At 38.6% G+C, this 24,085-nt stretch overlaps 1 protein-coding gene across 1 annotated transcript in view; it reads left to right on the forward strand.

The window, feature by feature from the left end:
• Nucleotides 1-24,085, forward strand: part of LOC122797801 (nitric oxide synthase, brain-like) — a 317,433-nt gene that overhangs the window by 259,922 nt on the left and 33,426 nt on the right. Inside the window, exons 18-19 of the mRNA XM_044066321.1 lie at nt 226-436; nt 11,227-11,314. Of these exons, the coding sequence (XP_043922256.1) occupies nt 226-436; nt 11,227-11,314 (299 nt within the window). The remainder of the gene's footprint in view (nt 1-225; nt 437-11,226; nt 11,315-24,085) is intronic.

Below are 24,085 nucleotides of genomic sequence, written 5' to 3' on the forward strand. Positions count from 1 at the left end.
TCATTCATTTACCTCAGTAGATGTATGTTTCAGTCAGACCAAGTTATCAGTGAAATGTGGACCTGTATTAGGTAACTTTTATTTGTTAACAAGTAAATAAGCCAACAGTGTAGTAAGAGATCTGCAGCCCTATCATAAAAGATGAGTTTGTCATGACCATACACTGATACTGAAGGTTCTTTCTTATCTTCTCCCATAATTTTTCTGGCTTTTGCCCCTGTCTAGGACACAGCAGAGTATGAGAACTGGAAATGGTTTAACAGCCCTACCATTGTTGAGACACTACAGGAGTTCCCATCTGTTGACGTTCCCACCTCCCTGCTCCTGACACAGCTTCCTCTGCTACTGCCCCGTTATTACTCAGTCAGCTCTTCTCCCGATGTGTGTCCTGGGGAAATTCATATTACAGTGGCTGTTGTTAACTACAGAACCCAGGGTAAGTAGATGTGAAGTAGTACAACATATCAGTGTGTGTGTGTGTGTGTGTGTGTGTGTGTGTGTGTGTGTGTGTGTGTGTGTGTGTGTGTGTGTGTGTGTGTGTGTGTGTGTGTGTGTGTGTGTGTGTGTGTGTGTGTGTGTGTGTGTGTGTGTGTGTAAGGAACTTGTGTCACTGTAAAAACATCACACCGATTCAATGTAAATTTGCTGTAGCACATGCAATATATGCTCATTATCATAGTGAATGTCTTGAATTATAGATTTTCAGTTTGCTCCTCTATAGAATAGTGTTATGCATGCAGAGAGTATCATTGTTCTTAAAAGAGGGCAAAAAGCTGGGCAAGTTTATAAGTGCTTATCAGTTGCCATATTTAGAGTGAAGTGGGCAGTTGGCTGTGTGCATTGTGAAACAGTCAGTGAAAAAATGTATTTAATGTCAGTGTTGTAATATAGATAGGAATCAACTGATTTATTTACATTTATTAATTATTTGTTTATTTGCATTTGTTTACTGGTAACATCAATCAAAGCATTACCCCTTTACATGAGACCTGAGGAAAAAAGCTACACAAAGCAAAAATAATAAAATGGGAGCATCACACACAATTAATGTTATAAGTACTATAATTATTTATAGTTCAAGGTTTGAAAAGCAAGATTTGGCTGGAAATATTCATCATGTTGTAACACACCTACAATATTAATATATGAAAAAAAATCTTGTACAGGGTTGAAAAACAGAAGTTGGCTACAGATAGAAAACATCCAAGGATCCAAAATGGAGTCACCGTTGTTCAGAATCTTCATAAATGGTCACCACAGAGCTACAAAATATGCTACTATTGCAGTACACTGATGACTCCACTCTGATCTGATCTGCAAAAATCTAGACAAACTACAAACCATCACCCAGGAATCCCTTTTCTGAATAAAATTATAACTGAGCAATTTACAACTACTTCTAAACCCTAAAATTTTTAAATTAATTCTATTCACCTCAAAACAATTGTATGAACAAAAATCCCACTTTGCATTTACTTCACTAAACCTTAACAAACTGAACAGGTCTGTAACACAAAACATCTAAGAGTAACAATAGATGAAAGCTTCAACTTTTGCCTCCTCATAAGAGACATCATTAAAAAAAATCAGAATTAGGAGCATTATATAGAATCAAACAATATCTTACCCTAGCAACCAGAAAGAATACCTGTCATCTTCCCTGTTGCTCCCAGCTTTTCTCTAGGCTTCTTCTATACTAATAACCCTACAGACAACAATACTTATATTCCTAGAGCAATGTTACAAAAAGGTAGCTAAACTTGAAGCCAACATACCCTATAAATCCCATGACTGTCTTTCTCCCAAAAATTCTGTTCTGGCTAGAACTCTCATTGTCTGTACTTTGTGTTGGAGACTATCCCTCCAATGTGTCTTGTTTATTTGATGGTATACATTTTGGTCCCTAGTACAAGTTTTTATAGAACTACTGATTTTGTGAAGAAATAGGAAGTCAAATAGTACTGAGTCTTTCATGTGTTGAAAAGTGAGACATGTCTCCTCAGAGCAACAAGTAGGCTAATGTGTGTAGGTAAACGTGTGCTAACCTGTCAGGATAGGTAAACTTATGCTAACTTGTCAAGATAGGTAGACATGTACTAACCTGTCAAGATAGGTAGACTTGTGGTAATATAACAAGATAGGTAGACTTGTGCTAATCTAACAGGTTAGGTAGACTTGTGCTAATCTGTCAGGATAGGTAGACTTGTGCTGACCTTTCCGGATATGTAAACCTGTGTTAACCTGTCAGGGTAGGTAAATCTGCGCTAACCTGTCAGGATAGGTAAACTTTTGTGCTAACCTGTCAGGATAGGTAAACTTGTGCTAACCTGTCAAGATAGGTAAACTTGTGCTAACCTCTCAGATTAGGTTGATTTGTGCTAATCTGTCAGGATTGCTGTATGATGCAAAGCCTTCTAATTATTTGGTTAAAAATTATTGGGGATTTTCCAGTTGAGTGATTTGCTTGGCTTTGTGCATGCCAAAAGGGGCAGTGTACTCAATGACAGGTTTGATAAGGACAGAGTGCAGTAATACAAGGACATCTTTAGATCTTGAAGGTATTCCCTTGGAAATTAAATGGGCCATATACACAGACTTCCTGACTATGGTGGAAACATGGTGACTGAATGAGAAAATTGTCCACATAAGTACGCAGGTGTCTTATGTTGGTATCTTCCTAAAGAGGAGTACCACCTATAGCATATAAAGTGGGAGCAGCTTTTTTGTTAATGCTACTGTGCTGCGCATTTTTACATTTAGCTTGTGACTGTTTTCAATGTGTCAGGGGTGTTCATATTCTACACCTTGCTAGAACAGTTTAAAAACAGTGTTCAGCTTCCAGTCCTCAACAAAGGTGATTGGCCAAACTTTTGGGATATTAGCTTGAATGTCTGCAAAATGAATTCCAAACAGGAGAGAAACCTGCACTGACCCCTGTGATACCCCACTAGTTAAAATTTTACATTCAAAGGGGGCACCAGCAACTTTCACAACTTGGGATCTGTTGGGTATCCAGTTTGCAATCCAGCAAAAAAAATGCAGGAATTTACAATAAGTGTGCTTAATATTTCATTCATATCAGCATTGGGGATACTGTTAAAACATTAATATCAGCATTGGGGATACTGTCAAAACATTAATATCAGCATTGGGGATACTGTCAAAAGCCTTGCCCCTCATTGCCTGTACCCTCATTATCTCCTATTGGTCCTTTAGATCTGCTAAACTACTTCATGTTATAAAAATATGTGTTCTGACTCTGAATTAGAATAAGGTAACTGTCCAATGTAGACTGAGACATTAAAAGGGACTATTTTTTTCGTGGCAATAACCCTATAACTGCTACTGACATATCCTACAACTACCTTGTGTAAATTCAAAATAGTTTGTTCCTCTTATATTAAAAAGAATAAAACATGCATCTTGTTCTTGGACTACTAAAGATATTAGAAGTAAGTTAAATCAGAGAGACATTGTACTGACAGACTGAAATGCAGACCCCTAAATGAATCAAATAAAAATACATTACAAAAGCAGAGACAATCAGGACAAAATTTTACTTCTAACCTAAGATTAATTACATCAAAAACAGACAGAATTTGTTCTTAGGGCAACTGGAATTTTTCTGGAAATTTATCAAGTTATTAAACAACAGCCTATAGTTTGGGCCAAGATCATCTAAACATCTGGATAACAATATACTGAATGTCATTGGAAACTACATAATAAATGCTTTTACCACACCTGTGCTTAGGTCTGCTAGTCCAACTACCACATTATAAAGATTTGGATACTTTATTCCAGGTATCACACCTGATTTCCATTTCTAAGCTCTCACTCTAAAGCAATTAGTGGGTGACCTGGTGCCCCTTGATGTAACAAAAAAGCTCAGGAACTCTCAAGCCTCACCACATATTCCTCAAGATTTTGAATCTAGTAGCCTTGCATGTATACATATATTGAGTCGATCCATAATAACACACATTTTATGTCACAGCTAGAAGATGCTTATATTAGTCCTATATTTAAAGTTTTCTACATTAATTCTCCCTCAGACTACTGGTCCATTGCTATTTATTAGCATTTGTTTATTGTGAAACTCTTACTATGCCATGGGATGCCTCTTTTCAGTGGAGGTCTGAGGAGAAAAGCTCCAGCTGGTTATTCAGTTAACACAAAGAAATCATACAATACAGCAGGTTGTGGACTATGGGTAGTTTAAGATGGATGAATCTTAGATAGTTGGATAATTCCATCCAGTTTAACTGGCTGATTGTTAAGCAATGATGTGTTTTATTGGGACGGTGGTTGCAAATTTTGATATTTTATTACAACGTTGTTCCATTTTGAACAAGAGGGAGGAGATGATTTTTGTGAATAGAAGAGAGGAATATAAGAGAGTTGCCAGAAGGTATTCAAGGACCATAGTCTTCCTGGATTATCAAGTAAGGTAAGGAGATGTTTTACTGAGGACTCGGAGTACTGAGCTATTTAGGAAGGCAGAGAAGCTGGTACTCTTGTCATTGACATTAAACGAGCCTTTGAGTAAGTTAATCACAACAAACTATCAAACAATATGGGTTTTGGACAACCTGCAATAAACTACTTTACTTCCTACTATCTCAGCAAAATGCTCACAATATTACTTCCAGTAACATCTCCTCAAATGAAGGCACTCTCAGAAGTGATACCCCCCAGGATTCAGTCCTAAGCCCTGCACCCTTTTCCACGTTTATTAACAACCTTCTAACTGCCCATATACGGCACACTTTAGGCAGGTAACATGATGGTCCTTATATTAAACCATCATTCAGTGATCTACAAAAAAAAATCACAAATCAGATTACAATGTAGTAATCAGTAGCCAAAAGTTCTCATCTATGATTTTAGAAATACTTAAAAAAACTTTTCAATGGCCAGACACTTAAAATAGTTGACAATGCTCTATAATCCCTTCAGTGTCACATCAAAAATACTTGCATATTGCTTTCAACCCACAACTCTCATTCACTTTCCATACTGACCACATAGCAGCCAAAACTCTGGAGAAACTTAATATGCCTTTAACTTCTCTTGACCTTTGAGAAAAGGACACCTATAAGCACCAGTACTACTGCCTAGCAATTACTGCACTTACCTCTTCATGTAAACCTTCTGCTTCATAATCAAAAATTTACTGCAGCAGGACTGCCTCCTGTACTACTAATGGAGAGAGGCAGCTCCTAAATGCTTTATCCTGTGCATGGGTCCTCTCAAATTATCTATGGTGTGATCCCAGTTATTCTCATTAGGGGTACTATATAATTATTGACCATGGGATGGATATGGCCAATCTCTAACCAAATGAGATAGGTTAATTTGAGCACAGAAAGGGAAACTGGCTAGGCTTAAAATGGCCCGCAAGGGCAGCTAGCCTACTACTTATCTATGAACCTATAATCTCCTACTAATAAAATATGCTGATTCTTCCATAACTTTCCAATATTACTGTATTGCATACTACAAAAGAGACAGTCACCTGCCAGGAACTGCTGAGGGTATCCTCCAAATTATCTCCTGTACTTTCAAATGATGTCCCTTTTGTCTCTTATTTACAGACCAAGGTTTCTCCCATTACTGGCATGTTCACCTTTTAAAAAGTTCTAGGAGAAACATCATCCTCTAAGGTCAATCTGCCATCATGAAATTTGCTACCTAGCAAAGAACTTAAACAGGTTACCTTAGAATTAATATGTGTACTTGTTTCTGAAACTTAGGTTCTTGACACCAACCTTGTTTGCTAGCATTTCGTCCATACCTTTTCTTATAAACACATACATTTGAGAGATTGCAGTAATGTTATGTGACTGCTCAGCTGTATGGAATCTCCATTGATAGTGTACATCATGAAGACTGTTTATAGGACTCCATGCATATTTGCACATGTAGATATGTGTATCTGTTAATAGTTAGCTCTTCATTACTTTGTATTGTCAAACGCATGTATCTCACCCTCGTGACCAAAACACACCAACCATGGGTAATTCCAGCATTACCCACACCCAGCCATGGGTTACTGCTATATTACATGTATTTATTTTATACCTTAGTTTTTTGAAAACTGAAGTGACAATAGGGCTTGTTAGTTGGTTGTTACCTATATATACAGCATTTTAGTGATCTATTTATTTTTGATTTCCTTAGTGGTGACAGCTCTCTGGATTACTTCTAGATTATCGTTATTGTATGATCACATATAAGGTGAATGCCTGGTGACAGATGGTACAGAACTGTCACTCTGTGAGGAAGAAAATTTTCATTTTAAACAACTCAGTTAATCCACTTACAGAATATACCACTTACATGGAAGACCCCAGTGCAGTAATACATCATGTATCTCCATGTACACAGTCTACAGGAGGTGCTACAATACTGTCCTGAGTTTCACATGGCACCCCCTCCTCAGCAGGTAACTCCATGGATTAGTACAGCATTAAACAGTCTCACCCTCTAACCATGCAAAAGGAGAGATGTCCATCCTCCATGAGTATTTAATTCCTTTTTCTATGTAGCTGCATCTGTCCTCACAGCATCTCTAGCTGAACCCACATGATCAACGACATAAGCAAACGAGTTGCATCAGCATCATCAGATCATCTTTCCTTGAGCTGAACAATTGTAAAAATTTGCATAAGCTGTGCAATGATGCTGTGCCCTAGGCAATCAGGATATGGTACATTAAAGTAATCCATTGAAGTAAATGAAGGTTTTGTTTGTGATTTGTATCAGTAACAGCAGTGTACCTTTTACTTTTTGACTGCATATTTTGTTATGCATTAAAGTGGAATACATTGTGGACAAAAGACGATCAGTACCTTGTAAATGTCAGCTTTCTTTGATTATAGATCATCAGTCATGGCTTCATATCTCCATGATATTCTGTGGCTCCCATATTTTATCTATTATAATATAATTTGGGACATATTGGGAGTTTGAAATTGTTAAAATGTGCACAGGGGAGCTGCAAGGATACCACATGATATGGAATTTTGGGTTATGAGTAAAGATTTTAAAAACTGAATATGCACTCTTTGTAAGAAAAAAAAATATGTATGATATGATGCGGATATATGATATTGTTGGGAGGAGATAGAAGATGTAGATTTGAGGAAGACATGGAAAGAGCAGAACAGACAGCATGCATGACAGCTAGTGTGGATATATATTTACTATGTCCCAAAGGAAATGTTGTTCTATAGAGACAATGCCTTGGGTTTTGAAATGTTTTCAAGGAAACTGAAGCAGAATGTAAGGCATCCAAAGTTTGTAAGATTACTTAGGATAGTGCAGGACAGGAAGGGGGTTGGGGTGGTACAGGAATGATGAAAAGGATGTTGTTGCAATGATTGTATGAATCTGATGTGTTTGAATTAACTACCATACCTGCACTGATTTATATATGTATGTTAATAACCTGGAGAGAACTTAGTCAAGTCCAAGGTCAGATCACTTCATCATGTTTTCCCCTAACCCATTTCTGACCAGATTATCAGTTTATCCTTTTTGTCTGCATTACTGCACTCTGACCTCAAACCATCAGTAAACAAGTAGGTTTATATAATATACTAGTTAATGCAGCTTCCAATAAGGGATACTCAGATATGAGCTGTAGGTTACTGAAAGACAAGTCTTTCCCCTGATGGTAATCACTTCTAGTGTGAGAGAAAATGATTTCTGTACCAGTCATAACTCTAATAAATCAACTAGCTGTAATACAGAGGATTATGACCAGGTCTCTCATCATAACCAACTTATTATGTGTTTGAGACATGGATGTCAATAAATTCACCTTGAAAGCAAACCTTGTGAAGTGAATCTTGGCATCCAAGTAAAGAACACATACCAAAAAGGTTGTGATTATTGACCTGACTATAATTCTTTGTATTGCACAGAGATTTATCTGCTCCATGTACTTCCAGTTAGAGAAAAATGTAAACCAGAAAATAGCACTGTGAGACAGACTGCAGACAAAAATAATGTCTCTTTGAAGAGCAAAGGACTTTAAAAGCTGGCAGAGGGCAGTATCTACCAGATTTTAAAGTTTGTTTACCTTCTGCTGCTCTTCTTTGACAATCAGCATTGTCCAGTGTTAGTCTGTAGGCAGAGACTTGATCTTAATAGTACTTAGTGTGCTTAACAAACTTTTGTTACGTCCCCATAAATGCTGTTAAGATCAAGTCTTGTACTAGGGATGATTGGAGGGTTCTTAACAAGTTTATCTTCTTCTTGAAACAGGAGCATAATCACAGCATTCTATGCAGCACCTAGCTGTTAGTGATAACCAAAAAGTGCTTTCTGACATGAGCAGGTTTTATTTGAATTTAATTTTAAATGTAAGGCTTTTGGAAATTACAGTGTCATTGAGATTGCTCAGACTTGCTAATGGATTGTCTCGTACATTACATGGCTATTGGGTCTTCCTGTACTTACGATACAATATACTGTTCTGACATAGCCAAGCACCTGGCTTCATCCATTGTCCTACATTCATAACAGTTGCTACTACTCATCACGATTAACATAAGGTTAGTTTTCTGGATTTCACTGTTTATAAGTACACACAGTCAAATTAACTTTTCAATGATTTGTTTTGCAAATCCACCTGGGTAAACTTACTGCTTCATGCCAACAGCATGCACCCACAAATGACTAACCATAATGTAATAAAGTCACAGAGTATTTGGATTGCTAGTGTGTCCAGAGAAACAGCTAATTTTCTAAAGAACCTGCAGAACCTCCACAGTGATTTTCTTAAGAGGGGATATCAAAGTCGGACTATCAGATGTATTTTACACCCTATTAAGGACCTAAAAGTAAGGTAGGACACTCCCTTATATGATCCACAAAAAAGATTTTTATGTGATTTTAATAGTCCCTACATTTACCAAGAGAAACAAAAACTAAAAAGTATGACCTTAACTTTTAGTGAAGATGCTCACGAGATTAAAAGGATAATTTGTCTAGTATAGACTGGTGAGCAAGATTCTGGATCCTGGCCTTCCTTTTGTTCTCAAAAAAGGTAGGAGTATTAGGTCTTATTTAGAAGGGAAGTTCCGCAAGGACCGTATGGAGAGGCTTGGTACCTTTAAATGTGAGTCCACTTTCTGTACCTTTTGTAAGTTCATGAGCTGCAGATATTTTTTTATGATACCTTGTCCCTATCTAGAGACAGACTAGGAGTTAATTACTAGTTCTGCACTTCAGTTTGTTTGGACTTTGTTTTATTAGCACTCTTTCTGTTTTGTATTCTAGTTTGAATTTTAAAAAATGAGTTGTATATCAGGCTAGCCTTTAGTTCTCGTCTAGGCTCATTAATATGTATGAGGTTGTCAATCCTGATTTATGATCCTTTGTGCTTTTTATGTGTATATTAGTTTTCCATGGGTTAAAGCTGTTATTGAAAACTTGATCTGACAAAGTCCAATTGGTAGAGGAAAGTGCTTATCATAAATTAAAGCTGAGTTATTCCAGTGACTAAGCCTGTTTTAGTTTGTTTCTTCAATACCTTCATAGAAGAGGAATTAACATCTGAAGTTTTGGACTGCTTATTATTATTGTATAATATTGTAATGTTTAAGTGTTTTTATTGTTCATTTTTCACAAATAACAAGGAAGTGAATTCAGTCCTCTACCTTAACATTGGCGACAGCTATCTCCTCGCACATCAGTCATTGTTTTTGTTCTTGTTCATCCTGTGACTCACTTTTTTGATACACAGGGTTCCTGGATATGAGGTGGATTTACCAGAGCCATTTGTGATCTTTGTTATTTAAAGAAATAAGAAGGCGCTATCCTTAGGATTGCTGACATACTTGCACACATGGCTAAATAGTTAAAAAAAAACTTTCTTGCAGATGTGCTTACAAAAATCAGGATCAGAACAAAAACTCTCAATGCACTTTTTGGCCATCCATAATAGTTAAGCATATGAATGAATTTCATGAATTTAAAAGTATATATACATATGCATTAAGAGTCATATTCATAGAAAACCAGTCAGTATGATAACATATGTAAACCTTCCATTCTTGGGCCTGCAAGATGCATAGAAGAAAGTGCTGACGTATTTGTATTTTGCTGCCTCTTGGCATTCTTTCTGCATTTAGTCTGTTCCCATTTGTCTTTAGTACAACTAAGTACTATATTTTTTTTTACACTAATGATGTTTCAAATGTAGGACTTTAGTTTATGAATGCCACTCACTGAACTTCAGGAAAACAGCAGACAGCAACACATCAGGGCAAAACTAAACATCAGATTTCATGTTAATGTGGAATTCTGACAATAACAAGTCTCATTTTTGAAGCATTTAATCCTCACCTGTGTAGCAGAAAGATACCACAGCAGAAGCAATACTGCTACTTTGATGTGTTTCTTTTCCTTAATTAAAGGCCATAGACATTTCTGATTAGTTTTACTGACAGAGTGATTCAATTTTTTTTTTCTCTTCAAACGTAAAACAAAGATTTTATTTTCTGTGGACTGTTATGCTCTCCAACTACTGCCAGTATCATACAGATTGCAATTTTACATACTTGGCCCAAAATCCTTGAATGGCTGGAATGCAGACATTTCTCAAGAAGCACCACATTCCTTAGTACATTAGATAAAGAACTGGAATGCTTGTTTCTGATTTGCTGGTCAGTTGCCCAATGTGACTTGTGTTCATGTTGCCCTGGTAGCCCAGCAATATTCTGCCTCTTTTTGATATCTTTAAAAGACATACTTCCATGTATTCCCTTTCCAAACCTGTGTAGTCTGTTTTAAATATGAAATAAATCTATTGCTGACACCTTACTTAGCAGGGAGCTGCATATTAGTAAACTACTTGTTGACAAATTGTTAAGTTTTTAGCATCTCAAAAGCCTCTTACCCAAAACATTCAACATTATCAAGCAGGTAAAAGAACTAACCTATATAAATACATTAATGAGCTTTAATCACATATGCACAGTATGTTTCATTTTCTGTTTATGTTACTGTGCTGTCAGTTGAAAGGACTTTGTTATACTTGGCTTTCCACAGACTATAAGGTACCAAGCATCTAGCCCTGAATATCATTATTTCATGTCAATAGGCATAACATTTAAGTTTAATATTCCCTAGGATTTCAAATAAATGTTTATAGAGATACAATAGAAACAGAGAGATTGGTATGTTATAATATGTCTCTTGCTTAACTTTCAGATGGAAAAGGTCGCCTTCATTACGGTGTGTGCTCAACATGGCTAAATTCTCTTGAACCTGAAGACATGGTCCCCTGTTTTGTAAGAAGGTAAAAAATAACTGTATTAAGGTTAACTGATCTGTTCTGAAAGGAGCATTCATGCATACAAAAACTAACTTCACTAAGGCCATAATTAAACACCCACCTTACACATACCTTCTAAATGAGGTCATAATGTAAAAAATATTTGCTATCTCTGAATGCTGTCTCCCTGAGACAGTAAAGACCAAAACTCCAAGGGACATGCTAACTTTTCTTCACTGTTTAGCTAACGGAGTGGTGGATGAACAGTTGATATTGCATACTGTATTGAAGAAACTACATTTTAACAGGTATAAATATGCATACTCAGGGCAAACAGATAGTTATCATCAGAACCAAAATTCATCAGAATCAAAATCCATGCCTCAGTTTCCCACACAATCAGCTCTTCATAAAGAAGTATCAGAAGGTTCTATACTTTCTCATTTACTATTCTCCATGTTTATAAATAAACTTCTCTATCCCCTAATCTTCACTACACAGAAGACTTGGCGCCATTTTGCACAAATAACTCAGCACCCAAACTGCAGCCATACTTACAAGAAATCTCCTAGGCCTTGTCCATGGAATCTCCAATAAAAGCCTCCTCAAACTCTGACAAAGCCACAACTGATTTTTAGCACAAAACAGAAACTAAAAAAACACAAACCTCTTTGCATATGTATGACTACTACAACACCCACAGACAATACTACCTCTTTTAAATACCTTGTTATTTAGCTTGACCCTTCCCTTGGTTTCTCCCTCCACCTTGACTGCAGTCACCAAACCCATGGATGAGGGCAAAACAGTGCACACCACCTACCTTGACCTAGCCAAAGTTTTCGACACTATTCCCCTCTTGAGCATAATAGATAAACTCTCCCAGCTAGGCATCAACCCATATGTTACCAGATGGGTAGCTAACTGGCTCACTGATAAAACCCACTCAGTCAAAACAGGGGAAGCCACATCTAGTAGTAGACCCATAACAAGTGGTATACCCCAAGGTTCAGTCTTGGGGCCTCTACTGTTTGGGCTGACCAAGTTTGCAGATGACTGCAAGCTGGGCACTGTCATAAATTCCCCTAGTGACGTGAACATCCCCAAGAGGGCCTTAACCAAATTAATGACTGGTGCCAGAAGCATGGCCACAAACTGAATGCCAAGAAATGCATCATTATCCCCTTTGGGAAAAATGGTGCCCCCACTAATTATCACATTAATAACAATGTACTAAGCATGCAATCAGTCTTGAGAGACTTGGGCACCCAGGTTGATAGCAGCCTGACTTTTGACCACCATGTTGTCTCCATTGTACGGATGGCTTTCTACATGGCCCACCTCATAATGAAGGGTATTTCATCCAGGAACAAGGAGGTCATAACATCCCTGTACTCCTCCCTTATCAGACCCATTATTGAGTACAATGCCCCCTTTGGCATGTACCCTGCCAAGCACATGCAGCAGTTGGAGAGACCACAGAGGTTCCTGACCAGGAAAATCCAGCATCTCAAACATCTGTCCTATACAGATAGGCTAAAAGCCCTGTACCTCTACTCAGTCTCATACAGAATGTTCAAAGGTGACCTGTGTCTGGCATACAAGGCTGTCTCAGACTCAGCCTTGATGAAGTTGTGGCATATCAATAAGTCAAACTCCACTTGCACAACCCACACGCAAGGTCTCAACCTGGTCTGTGACATTAATAGAATTTGTTGGCAGGACATATTTGTGTCCCAACGACTCCCCCATCTGGGGAATTGACTTCCTCTCCATGTCAAGCAGAGTACTTCATTAGCCCTCTTTAAGAGGAACCTGGACGACTGCATGGGAAACATAAAATATACTCCTGGGATCCCACCTGTGTCCCTGATGGACAGGGAAAATGTGCTGACTTTGTGGGAACATGGGTGAAATTCTTGGCTAGGCTTATAAAGTTCTTCGGGCCAATAGCCCAGTATCGTCCTATGAACCTATAAGAAAAAGGTCAACACTCTTCTATTTTGGTGCAATCAAATCTCCTACATTTTTCACTGAAACCTCCAGAACAGCCACAGGCAAAGGCATTCTACTCCCCAAAATTATATATGGCCTCCCCCCTCATACCCTTAACATCAAAAACAAACTACAGACACACACACACACGCGCGCATTCACACACACACACACACACACACACACACACACACACACACACACACACACACACACACACACACACATACATATACACACACACAGATACACACACACACGCACACACACACACACACGCACACTCACACACATTCAAACAATAACCAATAAAATTTATAGATTTATTACCCAGCTCCCTAAAAATTAATAACCCTGTAAAACACTGAAAAAATCAAAATGGCTCCCTGTTCAACAAAGGCTTGACATTCTCCTATGATCCCATCTATTGAAAACTCCCAGTAAACTAGACCTTCTGTCTCCTAGCAGCTAAACTAATTAGACAACTTTCTTCTTATAGACGCAGAAATCTTGACCATTCTGCCCCAAACTGCAGCCCTCAAAAACTGTACTCCATTGTACAGATCAGTGCTTCTCTATGATAGGTCTTAAACTCAGCCAAAACAGTGGCATGTTACAGATGTGTATTTTTATTAACAGTGGTATGTTACAGATATGCATTTTTATTAATAGTGGTATGTTACAGATGTGCATTTTTATTAATAGTGGTATGTTACAGATGTGCATTTTTCTTAATAGTTGTATGTTACAGATATGCATTTTTATTAACGGGGGTATGTTACAGATGTGCATTTTTATTAATGGGGGTATGTTACAGATATGTATTTTTATTAACAGTGGTATGTTACAGATGTGCATTTTTATTAATAGTGGTATGTTACAGATGTGCATTTTTATTAACGGGGGTATGTTACAGATGTGCATTTTTATTAATGGGGGTATGTTACAGATATGTATTTTTATTAACAGTGGCATGTTACAGATGTGTATTTTTATTAACAGTGGTATGTTACCGATGTGCATTTTTATTAACAGTGGCATGTTACAGATGTGTATTTTTATTAATAGTGGTATGTTACAGATGTGCATTTTTATTAACGGGGGTATGCTACAGATATGTATTTTTATTAACAGTGGTATGTTACAGATGTGTATTTTTATTAACAGTACAGTGGTATGTTACATTTTTATTAACGGGGGTATGTTACAGATGTGCATTTTTATTAACAGTGGTATGTTACAGATATGTATTTTTATTAACAGTGGTATGTTGTTGTTGCGTCTTTTGGCTTTTCCCGGTTAGGGGTCGCCACAGCGATTGGTAGTTGATTTTTACATGCCGAGTTACCAGCCCTGACGCACAACCTTCAACGAAGGTATGCCCATTCACGCATGTCTCCACCCAGAAGATGATCTAGCTGAGCATCGAACCGGACAGCGTCTTACTGTGAGGCGACAATGCTACCGCAGCACCTCCACTGCGGGTTAACAGTGGTATGTTACAGATGTGTATTTTTATTAACAGTGGTATGTTACAGATGTGTATTTTTATTAACAGTGGTATGTTACAGATGTGTATTTTTATTAACAGTGGCATGTTACAGATGTGTATTTTTATTAATAGTGGTATGTTACAGATGTGCATTTTTATTAACGGGGGTATGTTACAGATATGTATTTTTATTAACAGTGATATGTTACAGATATGTATTTTTATTAACAGTGGTATGTTACAGATGTGTATTTTTATTAACAGTACAGTGGTATGTTGCAGATGTGCATTTTTATTAACGGGGGTATGTTACAGATATGCATTTTTATTAACAGTGATATGTTACAGATATGTATTTTTATTAACAGTGGTATGTTACAGATATGTATTTTTATTAACAGTGGTATGTTACAGATGTGTATTTTTATTAACAGTGGTATGTTACAGATATGTATTTTTATTAACAGTGGTATGTTACAGATGTGTATTTTTATTAACAGTGGTATGTTACAGATATGTATTTTTATTAACAGTGGTATGTTACAGATGTGTATTTTTATTAACAGTGGTATGTTACAGGTATGTATTTTTATTAACAGTGGTATGTTACAAATGTGTATTTTTATTAACAGTAGTATGTTACAGATGTGCATTTTTATTAACGGGGGTATGTTACAGATGTGCATTTTTATTAATGGAGGTATGTTACAGATATGTATTTTTATTAACAGTGGTATGTTACAGATATGTATTTTTATTAACAGTGGTATGTTACAGATGTGTATTTTTATTAACAGTGGTATGTTACAGATGTGTATTTTTATTAACAGTGGTATGTTACAGATGTGTATTTTTATTAACAGTGGTATGTTACAAATATGTATTTTTATTAACAGTGGTATGTTACAGATGTGTATTTTTATTAACAGTGGTATGTTACAGATGTGTATTTTTATTATACTCTTGCTGCCTTCTACTAAATATAATTCTGACTTTATAATTGCATTCCCAGATGAAGACTAAAAGTGGTTGATGCTCTACCCTAGTAAACACATTTTTAAATAGATTGATAGGATAAAAATAAAGCAAAATAAACCAGAGTGAATACTGACAATAAAATAGAAATACCTGCATTTAGCTATTTATATTTCATTATGCAATGGTGCCTAACAGGAATTAAAAATTAAATGGATAAAATTCACAGTTTACAAGACCCATGTCAGAAACTGCTTGGAACAAAAGGAAAGCACTTTAGAAAGTTAACGGACTCTAAAACCGATATAGAAAATTATTAATTAATGTGCCTGAGACATGTAAAAACTGGCTCATAGTATAAAGCAAAGCTTAAGGGAGGAACAAGTAAGACTGTGTAAGCTAGGAAATACTCTATAGATACACCACAGACAGAAATACAACACTGAGCAGGCAATCTTTGGTAATCCAGATAAAAAAGTACATTTTCTGTATGTTAAGATGGGTACCTGTTGAAACTCAAGTGTCATAGATGTGATCCCCTGGACAGAGGAAACATGAGTGTGAGTAAGAGAGGATATATGCTATGTGGTTATATATTGGAGTATTCTTCCTATGATGTTGTCGCCTCATAGCAAGACGTTGTCCCGTTCGATTCTCAGCTAGAGCATCTTCTGTGTGGAGCCATACGTGAATGGGGTGTGTCTTCATTGAAGGTTGTGCATCAGGGCTGGTAACCCAGTACGTAAAAATCCACTACCAATCATTAGCAGACCGGAGTTCCACTGTGGCGACTCCTAACCGGGAAAAGCCGAAAGACACAAACAAAGTCTTCCTATGACGAGGTATACTGATCTAAAAATTTGCATATGTTATTAACAAGACTAACGGCAGTTATGTCTAATTAACAGGACTAATGTGGGTACACCCCCCCACATGTCCTGGCAGCAATGGGAGGGCAAATGCTGTAAATGCACTTGAAATGTGTAACAGTGAGTGTTTAGTTCACTGATTTCCTGCGCTAATCACAATTTATTTTTGAAGTGTCAGAATTTGCACTGTTGTGTCTCATGCTTCTGAAAGAAAGCCATGCAAGATTAGCAAAAGCTTTTACAGGTTTAGTGCTGTTATAACACATTACCATAGCTCAAACGATCACTCTGTCCCCACACTCACACCCTAAAGATATCTTTTTAAGAAACCTTCTGCAGCAATGAATATTTAAACGCTAAGGCTATTTTATTTAGTGTTCATACTAGCCTGAGTCATTAAATATTCATTGCTGCAGAAGGTTTCTTAAAAAGATATCTTTAGGGTGTGAGTGTGGGGACAGAGTGATTGCTGTACTGATAACCTGAAAACTAACCATACTTCAGTAGTTCTATTTTATGTAATTCAAGAGCAATAAAATACTGCAACCTGAAGCTAATTTTATAGAGGGTTAACACAGGTAAGTTTCTAGTAGATGTGCAGCTAAAGTCAGGCAAAGGGGGTAGCCACCCTAAACGCTAAGTGCTAAGGGGAAAAATTGATAGTTGCTGACCAATCAGCAGTAAAGTGTGGTATACAGAAATGAATGCCGGTACTGTATTTGCAGTCAGAACTGAAGTGATATAGCTTTCCCCATGTGGCATAGATTGCAGCAGTTGCTTGTTACACTAACACATCATCAATCGGCCCAGCATGGCAACTTCTCCAATTTACCTTCTTATACCTCATTCTTTTGCAATTTAATTGTCCATCCATCCATCGTCCACCCCTTTTCCCATTTTGTAGGTTCAGGTGTCACTTCAGCAGTGACAATCATCTCAAGCCAAGTTTTTCACCATCAGGTGGCTAGCCCTGCCGTGGTACTTCATTTCCACCACTTATCCACAAACACACTCTCACCTATGGCCATTTTAGTGTCCAATCTACTACTGAATGTCTTTGGAATGTGGGAGGAAACCAGAGCACCTGGAGAAAACCCATGTGACCACAGGCAAAACATACAGACTCTGCACAGAAGGCACCCCAGCTGAGAATCAAACCAACAAACATCTTGCTGTGAGGTGACAACGCTAACCACTGCACCACCTGCATCCACTGTCTCATAAACAATCCCTTACTTCTTTATGCAACACATTTTTACCAATCTTTATTACCGTACCTTATAACAAAGCATTGCTCACTGCATGAAGTGCTCATCTTTAATCTATATCATTATGAACTTTTCACACCCAATGTAAAGGCAGAGAACAATCCACGTTCATGTATCTATGATATATTTTATAGCCTCATTTCCAGATCTTCAGTTTCTTTAAAGGAAAAACTATGAAAATGATGATCCTCTCAAAAATCTTCAATATAGTGCAAAGTAGTGTCAGTATGGTTTGACCCCTCTTTCCACTTAAAAAAATGCTTATTTCTTCATTTGTTTTCAGAGAACTGGTTTGTCAGTAGTTATTTATTTATGTTGTTTGTTTTTGTACAATACTTGAGACTCTAAGACTTTAAGCAGGGTAAGTGGTGAGCGAAGTAAGCAAGGTGACTGGTATGAGACATGATAATGGGATGCATCTATATGAAATCCATACTTCAGGAACTGCAGGCAGACATCCCATTCTTTTAGCATTTCCAAGCACGGATGTCCACAACACACCACAAAAAAAAGTAACATGAGAGATTCTGTAATGTGAGGGCTGACATACACATAGCACTTGCAGGATATGTAGTGGGATGTATGTTTCTTCCCTGGTGTTGTACATGAGTAGCATAATATTTTAATGCACATCAGACCAGGCATCTACATTTGATTGTAGTGCTCTGTACCCAGAATTTGGTCCACTGAAGCAATATGTACAACTTATGACTGGACTGCGAACAGATATTTTCATTACCTATGCTTGCAAACCAGCAGGTATTTGAACTTCAGCAGCCAGTGTTAATGAACTGTTATGTAATTGGCAATGACTGGCACCTAGGCAGTGAGGCATTTCCCTGTGGTACATTTGGATGGGGGCACATGGCTGAAATGACACTCGCCAACAGAGGAATATGGCTGTGTGAATTCACTCTGGTCAAAGAGAAGAATGCAGTGCCAAGCCCACTTCAATAACCACATGCACAGGGGGAAAATAATGTCCCTGGCTCCCTAGGAAACATGATTCAACAGGCAGTTTGGCAGGCATCAGCAGCAGAATCACCAATGGGCATATCAGTAGCAGTAAAAATGCAGTGCACAATGGTCAGTGTCTTTATAATTGGTGTATGTGAATCACCACCCCCTTTACAGTGTCTTGGGAACATTAACTAAAATGCATAGTGGAACATAAATGTGACTACAGTAGCTTGCAGGATATTCTCCATGCTGTAGCAGACTTCTACATGCTGTAAGTTACATAAGCATATACTGTACACTGAGCACAATGCTCATTACTTCTTCTACCCCCATGCACATGGTTATTAAAGCTGTGGATATAGCAGTGCATGCTTCTGTTTGCCCACAGGGAATTCACAACAGCCCCATTTCTCTACAGCTGAATGTCACTTCAGCCATGTGTTCCCAAACAATGTGCCACAGGGAAATGTCTCACTGCCTAGGCACCTGGCCCCAACTGTATCACCGGCAACCCTGACAACAGTTGCCTCCACTCCTAGGCATGGGCACTCTCATGGTCATGGCTGATGCTCATATGGCTCCTCTGCAAGGCACTCCACTGGGCTACCTGTTCTGGGTCTTACACTGCCATGCCACCTCTAGCTCCTGTTGGTCTACTGAGGGCAGTGCCTAGACCTGGGTTCATATACACTATCAGTTTACTGCCTCCTCACATGGGTGTGTCATAGTGTCCTGTTCATGCTCCAGAACTGCTGCACCATCCCTTGGAGAAGACATGATACCATAGAGCCATACAATCCACCCAGGCAATGATCATATTATGTCCACTCCAAGCTGATACTGAGGAATGTGATCCCTGATTTCTTATTAACCTGCTAACTGCATGGATGGCTACTACATTCACCTCCTGTATCCCTTACACTAATGATAGTGGTGCTGATCCCTGGCACTGTGACCCACTCCACCTGTGCCCTGTTCATTCTCCCCAGACTGTGTGGGCAAGATCATTTAATAAACTGACTGCAAATACATCAAGTATGAGAAATTTACATCCCACAAGCCAGTCATTAAATAAGTATACATAGAAGAGTTCAAGGTGCTTGGTGTGACATTTAGAAAGAGGAAGGAGGACAGGGAGACCTGGTGGTAGAATGAAGAAGTACAGGAGAGTATACAGAGAAAGAGGTTGGCGAAGAAGAAGAAGTGGGATTGTCAGAGAGATGAAGAAAGTAGACAGGAGTATAAGGAGATGAGGTGCATGGCAAAGAGAGATGTGGCAAAGGCTAAGGATAAGGCGTATGATGAGTTGTATGAAAGGCTTGACACTAAGGAGGGAGAAAAGGACCTGTACCGATTGACTAGACAGAGGGACCGAGCTGGGAAAGATGTGCAGCAGGTAAGGGTGATAAAGGATACTGAGGGAAATGTACTCACTAGCGAGGAGAATGTGTTGAACAGATGAAAGGAGTACTTTGAGGGGCTGATGAATGAAGAGAATGAGAGAGAGTGAAGGCTGGATGATGTGGGGATAGTGAATCAGGAAGTGCATTGGATTAGCAAGGAGGAAGTAAGGACAGCTATGAAGAAGATGAAGAATGGAAAGGCTGTTGGGCCAGATGATACACCTGTGGAAGCATGGAGGTGTTTAGGAGAGATGGCGGTGGAGTTTTTAACCAGATAGTTTAATGAAATCTTGGAAAGTGAAATGCCTGAGGAGTGGAGAAGTGTTTTGGTACCAAGTTGTAGGAATAACAATGATGTGCAGAGCTGTAGTAACTACATAGGGATAAAATTGATCAATCAAAGCATGAAATTATGAGAAAGAGTTGTAGAAGCTAGGTTAAGAAGGGAGGTAATGATTAGTGAGCAGCAGTATGGTTTCATGCCAGGAAAGAGCACTACAGATATGATGTTTGCTCTGAGAGTGTTGATGAAGTATAGAGAATGTCAGAAGGAGCTGCATTGCGTCTTTGTTGATTTAGAGAATGCACATGACAGGATGCTAGACAGAAGTTGTGGTATTGTATGAGGAAGTCGGGAGTGGCAGAGAAGTATTTAAGAGTGGAACAGGATATGTACGAGGATAGTGTGACAGCTGTGAGGTCTGCAGTAGACGTGGCGGACGCATTTAAGGTGGAGGTAGGATTACATCAAGGATCAGCTCTGAGCCCTTTCTTATTTGCAGTGGTGATGGACAGGTTGACAGATGAGATCAGACAGGAGTCCCCATGGACTATAATATTTGGGGATGACATTGTGATCTGTAGTGACAGTAGGGAACAAGTTGAGGAGACCCTGGAGAGGTGCAGATATGCTCTAGAGAGGAGAGTAATGAAGGTCAGCAGGACTAAGAGAGAATATATGTGTGTGAATGGGAGGACGGATAGGGCAATGGTGAGGATGCAGGCAGTAGAGTTGGCAAAGGTGGATGAGTTTAAATACTTGGGATCAACAGTTCAGAGTAATGGTGGGTGTGGAAGAGAGGTGAAGAAGAGACTGCAATTAGGGTGGAGTGGGTGGAGATGAGTGTCAGGAGTGATTTGTGACAGATGGGTACCCGTAAGAGTAAAAAGGAAGGTCTACAAGAGAGTAGTGAGCCCAGTTATGTTATATGGGTTGAATATGGTGGCATTTACAAAAAGGCAGGAATCAGAGCTAGAGTTGGCAGAGTTAAAGATGTTAAGATTGGCACTGTGTGTGATGAGAATGGACAGAATTAGGAATCAGTATATTAGAGGGTCAGCTCAGGTTTGATGGTTTGGAGACAAAGTCAGAGAAGCGAGATTGCGTTAGTTTGAACATGTGCTGAGAAGGGATGCAGAGTATATTGGGAAAAAGATGCTAAGGATGAAGCTGCCAGGTAACAGGAAAAGAAGAAGGCCTAAGATAAGGTTTATGGATGTGGTGAGAGAGGACATGCAGATGGCTGATTTGACAGAGCAAGATGCAGAGGACAGAAAGAAATGGAAACAGATGATCCTCTGTGATGACACCTAATGGGAATAGCCAAAAGAAGAAGAAGAAGTAGACCCAGAAGAGTTCACTTTAACAAGATATGAAGAGCTGTGCTAAGCACATACATGTTTGCAAAAACAGTATTTAATAAGATCAGCTGGGCAGTCCATAGTTTTATTTATTTATTTATGTATGCATGTATGTAGTTAAGCTTTTGCAGAGCACATAGAACCACTATGTACCATAGAGTGGAGCAAATTCACTGCCTGCTGCTTTTAGAGTTCAGTTTTGTTTTACACATTTTTCTTAGTTTGTACATCCTTGATACCCTACAATGCTACAGAAAAAACATTTCAAAACAGCTATTTGTTGCATTAAGATTTATGTTTTCTAAAAAGAATTAGCATCTTTATTTTTTATGTGTGTATTTTTGTTTCCCAGTAGCACTTATGACCATCAGGCTTCACTCCTGCTGCCCCAAAGACCAAGTCTTTCCTCCAGGCCCAGTAGCTCAACTTAGTGTGGATTTGCCTGGGGCTGTAGTGGAGAGGGATTGAGCTGTAAATGTGTCTCATGAAACCTTCTTTTAGCATCTTTGGCACTAGAACAGCCAGGCAGGTTGGGGTGTGGTAAAGGGTCATGGCTCACTCACCTCTCCAAGGGCAATGGAAGCTCTGCATGCACTCAGAGGGACACAACGCAGTGTGATTTCCCCTCCTGGAGTAGACTTAGGAAACCATTGTGCAGGATTTAGGGAATGTTTCAGGACAGCTTGGAGGAGCACCTGTGTAGAAATGAGAAGATGTCATCCCAGCCTCCAGACGTGGGAATAAAAACAAGAAAAAGATCAAGCAACCTCTAATGGCTGTCAAAATAATGGCCCCTTCTGACTGAGCCTTACCTTGATGATTAAAAATTAATGAGACAATTGGACAGGAACGGGCTGATAATCAAGAAATAGAAGGGGCAAATAAAGAAAAAAGAAAAACATAATGGATATTTATTTATGCTTGGATGATGGAAGGGACAGTTGAACATTTGGCACTGGTGCCATCATTCTCACAGTTCTGAGATTTTTCTTAGCCCACAATCTCTCTACTCCATGCCAGCATCATTGTCAGGCTAGGCAAGCAATGTGGAATAGCCCTGAGTGTATGCCCCACCTCAGGAGCATAGGGAGTCCACATGTGGTCTATTCCCCCCTGTCCAGCAGTGTCATTATTCTCTGTGAGCTTCAGCCTTTGCCAGAGTTCTGGGAGTGCCACAGCCAGCATAGTACCTCACTAGGGGATGAGCATGCCCTTCCTCCATGCCTGTCCTGCAAAGCAGCCAAGTCACTAATCAAACTCGGGTTAGATGGGCTCTAGTCAGGATTTTGGATTTATCCTTCTGTGCCATGGCACAATTTCCTTGTGCTTTGTATCATTGCTAAAGATATAACACATGGCCCATAGCAGGAGGAAACATTAAACACCTCCCACTACAGTGTCCCACATTGTACTTTGAAGCCATGACATTTTATGCACTTTTAATGCATATGAATTGATACAGTAATCATAATATCATAATTCACATTACAAAGCTGCAGTGTTCTAATCAGTGTACCCATCATTCTGTCTTTTATATAATGCAACCATGTCTTCATTGCAATAACTATGTTAGCATTTCCAACAGTTAGAAATGAGGTAACAAGCTTAGCTACTGTGTATTTATTTGCATAGGTGCAATTATGGAACCCAGTTCATGCTAATTAGAATCGAGTAGATGGATCACTTTTAGAGAAGCAGTAAACTCATTTTCCTGACTTTTGTATTATCTCAGTCATATTTTCTTGGCATTTTCCAGCTGCTTTCATAGTTTCTGTACAGTAAATTTCTGTTTATTTATTGATGCAGTAGTAGCCATGCATAAGGACCACTTGCAAAGGATTAAGCCTCTGAGCTGTTTGTGAGCTGCTTCTTGTAGCCCTTGATGCCAGGTTTTATTCCACCCACCTGTGTTTCACAAGTCTAACCCTGAGCAATTCACCGGATTAGGTAGTGTTCCTAGGTCATTACTAAAAAGGGTCAATTGTGTCCAGTACACCTACCTGGTTAAAAAATAAATAAAAAAAAATGTGAATTTAGATATGCAACCTTAGGTTCATTATCCACAAAACAATAGGGAGATCAAGAGAGACCAGTGCAGTCTATACAAAAAATCATGACAAGATGTGAAATTTTACCAGTAACAGGCTGGTGTTGTATCTCTGCTCTTGAATATACAGATTAATTGCTTCAGA

Source organism: Protopterus annectens, chromosome 3.part1, assembly GCF_019279795.1.
Source record: "Protopterus annectens isolate FY-2018-M chromosome 3.part1, PAN1.0, whole genome shotgun sequence".
Classification (NCBI taxonomy): domain Eukaryota; kingdom Metazoa; phylum Chordata; order Ceratodontiformes; family Protopteridae; genus Protopterus; species Protopterus annectens.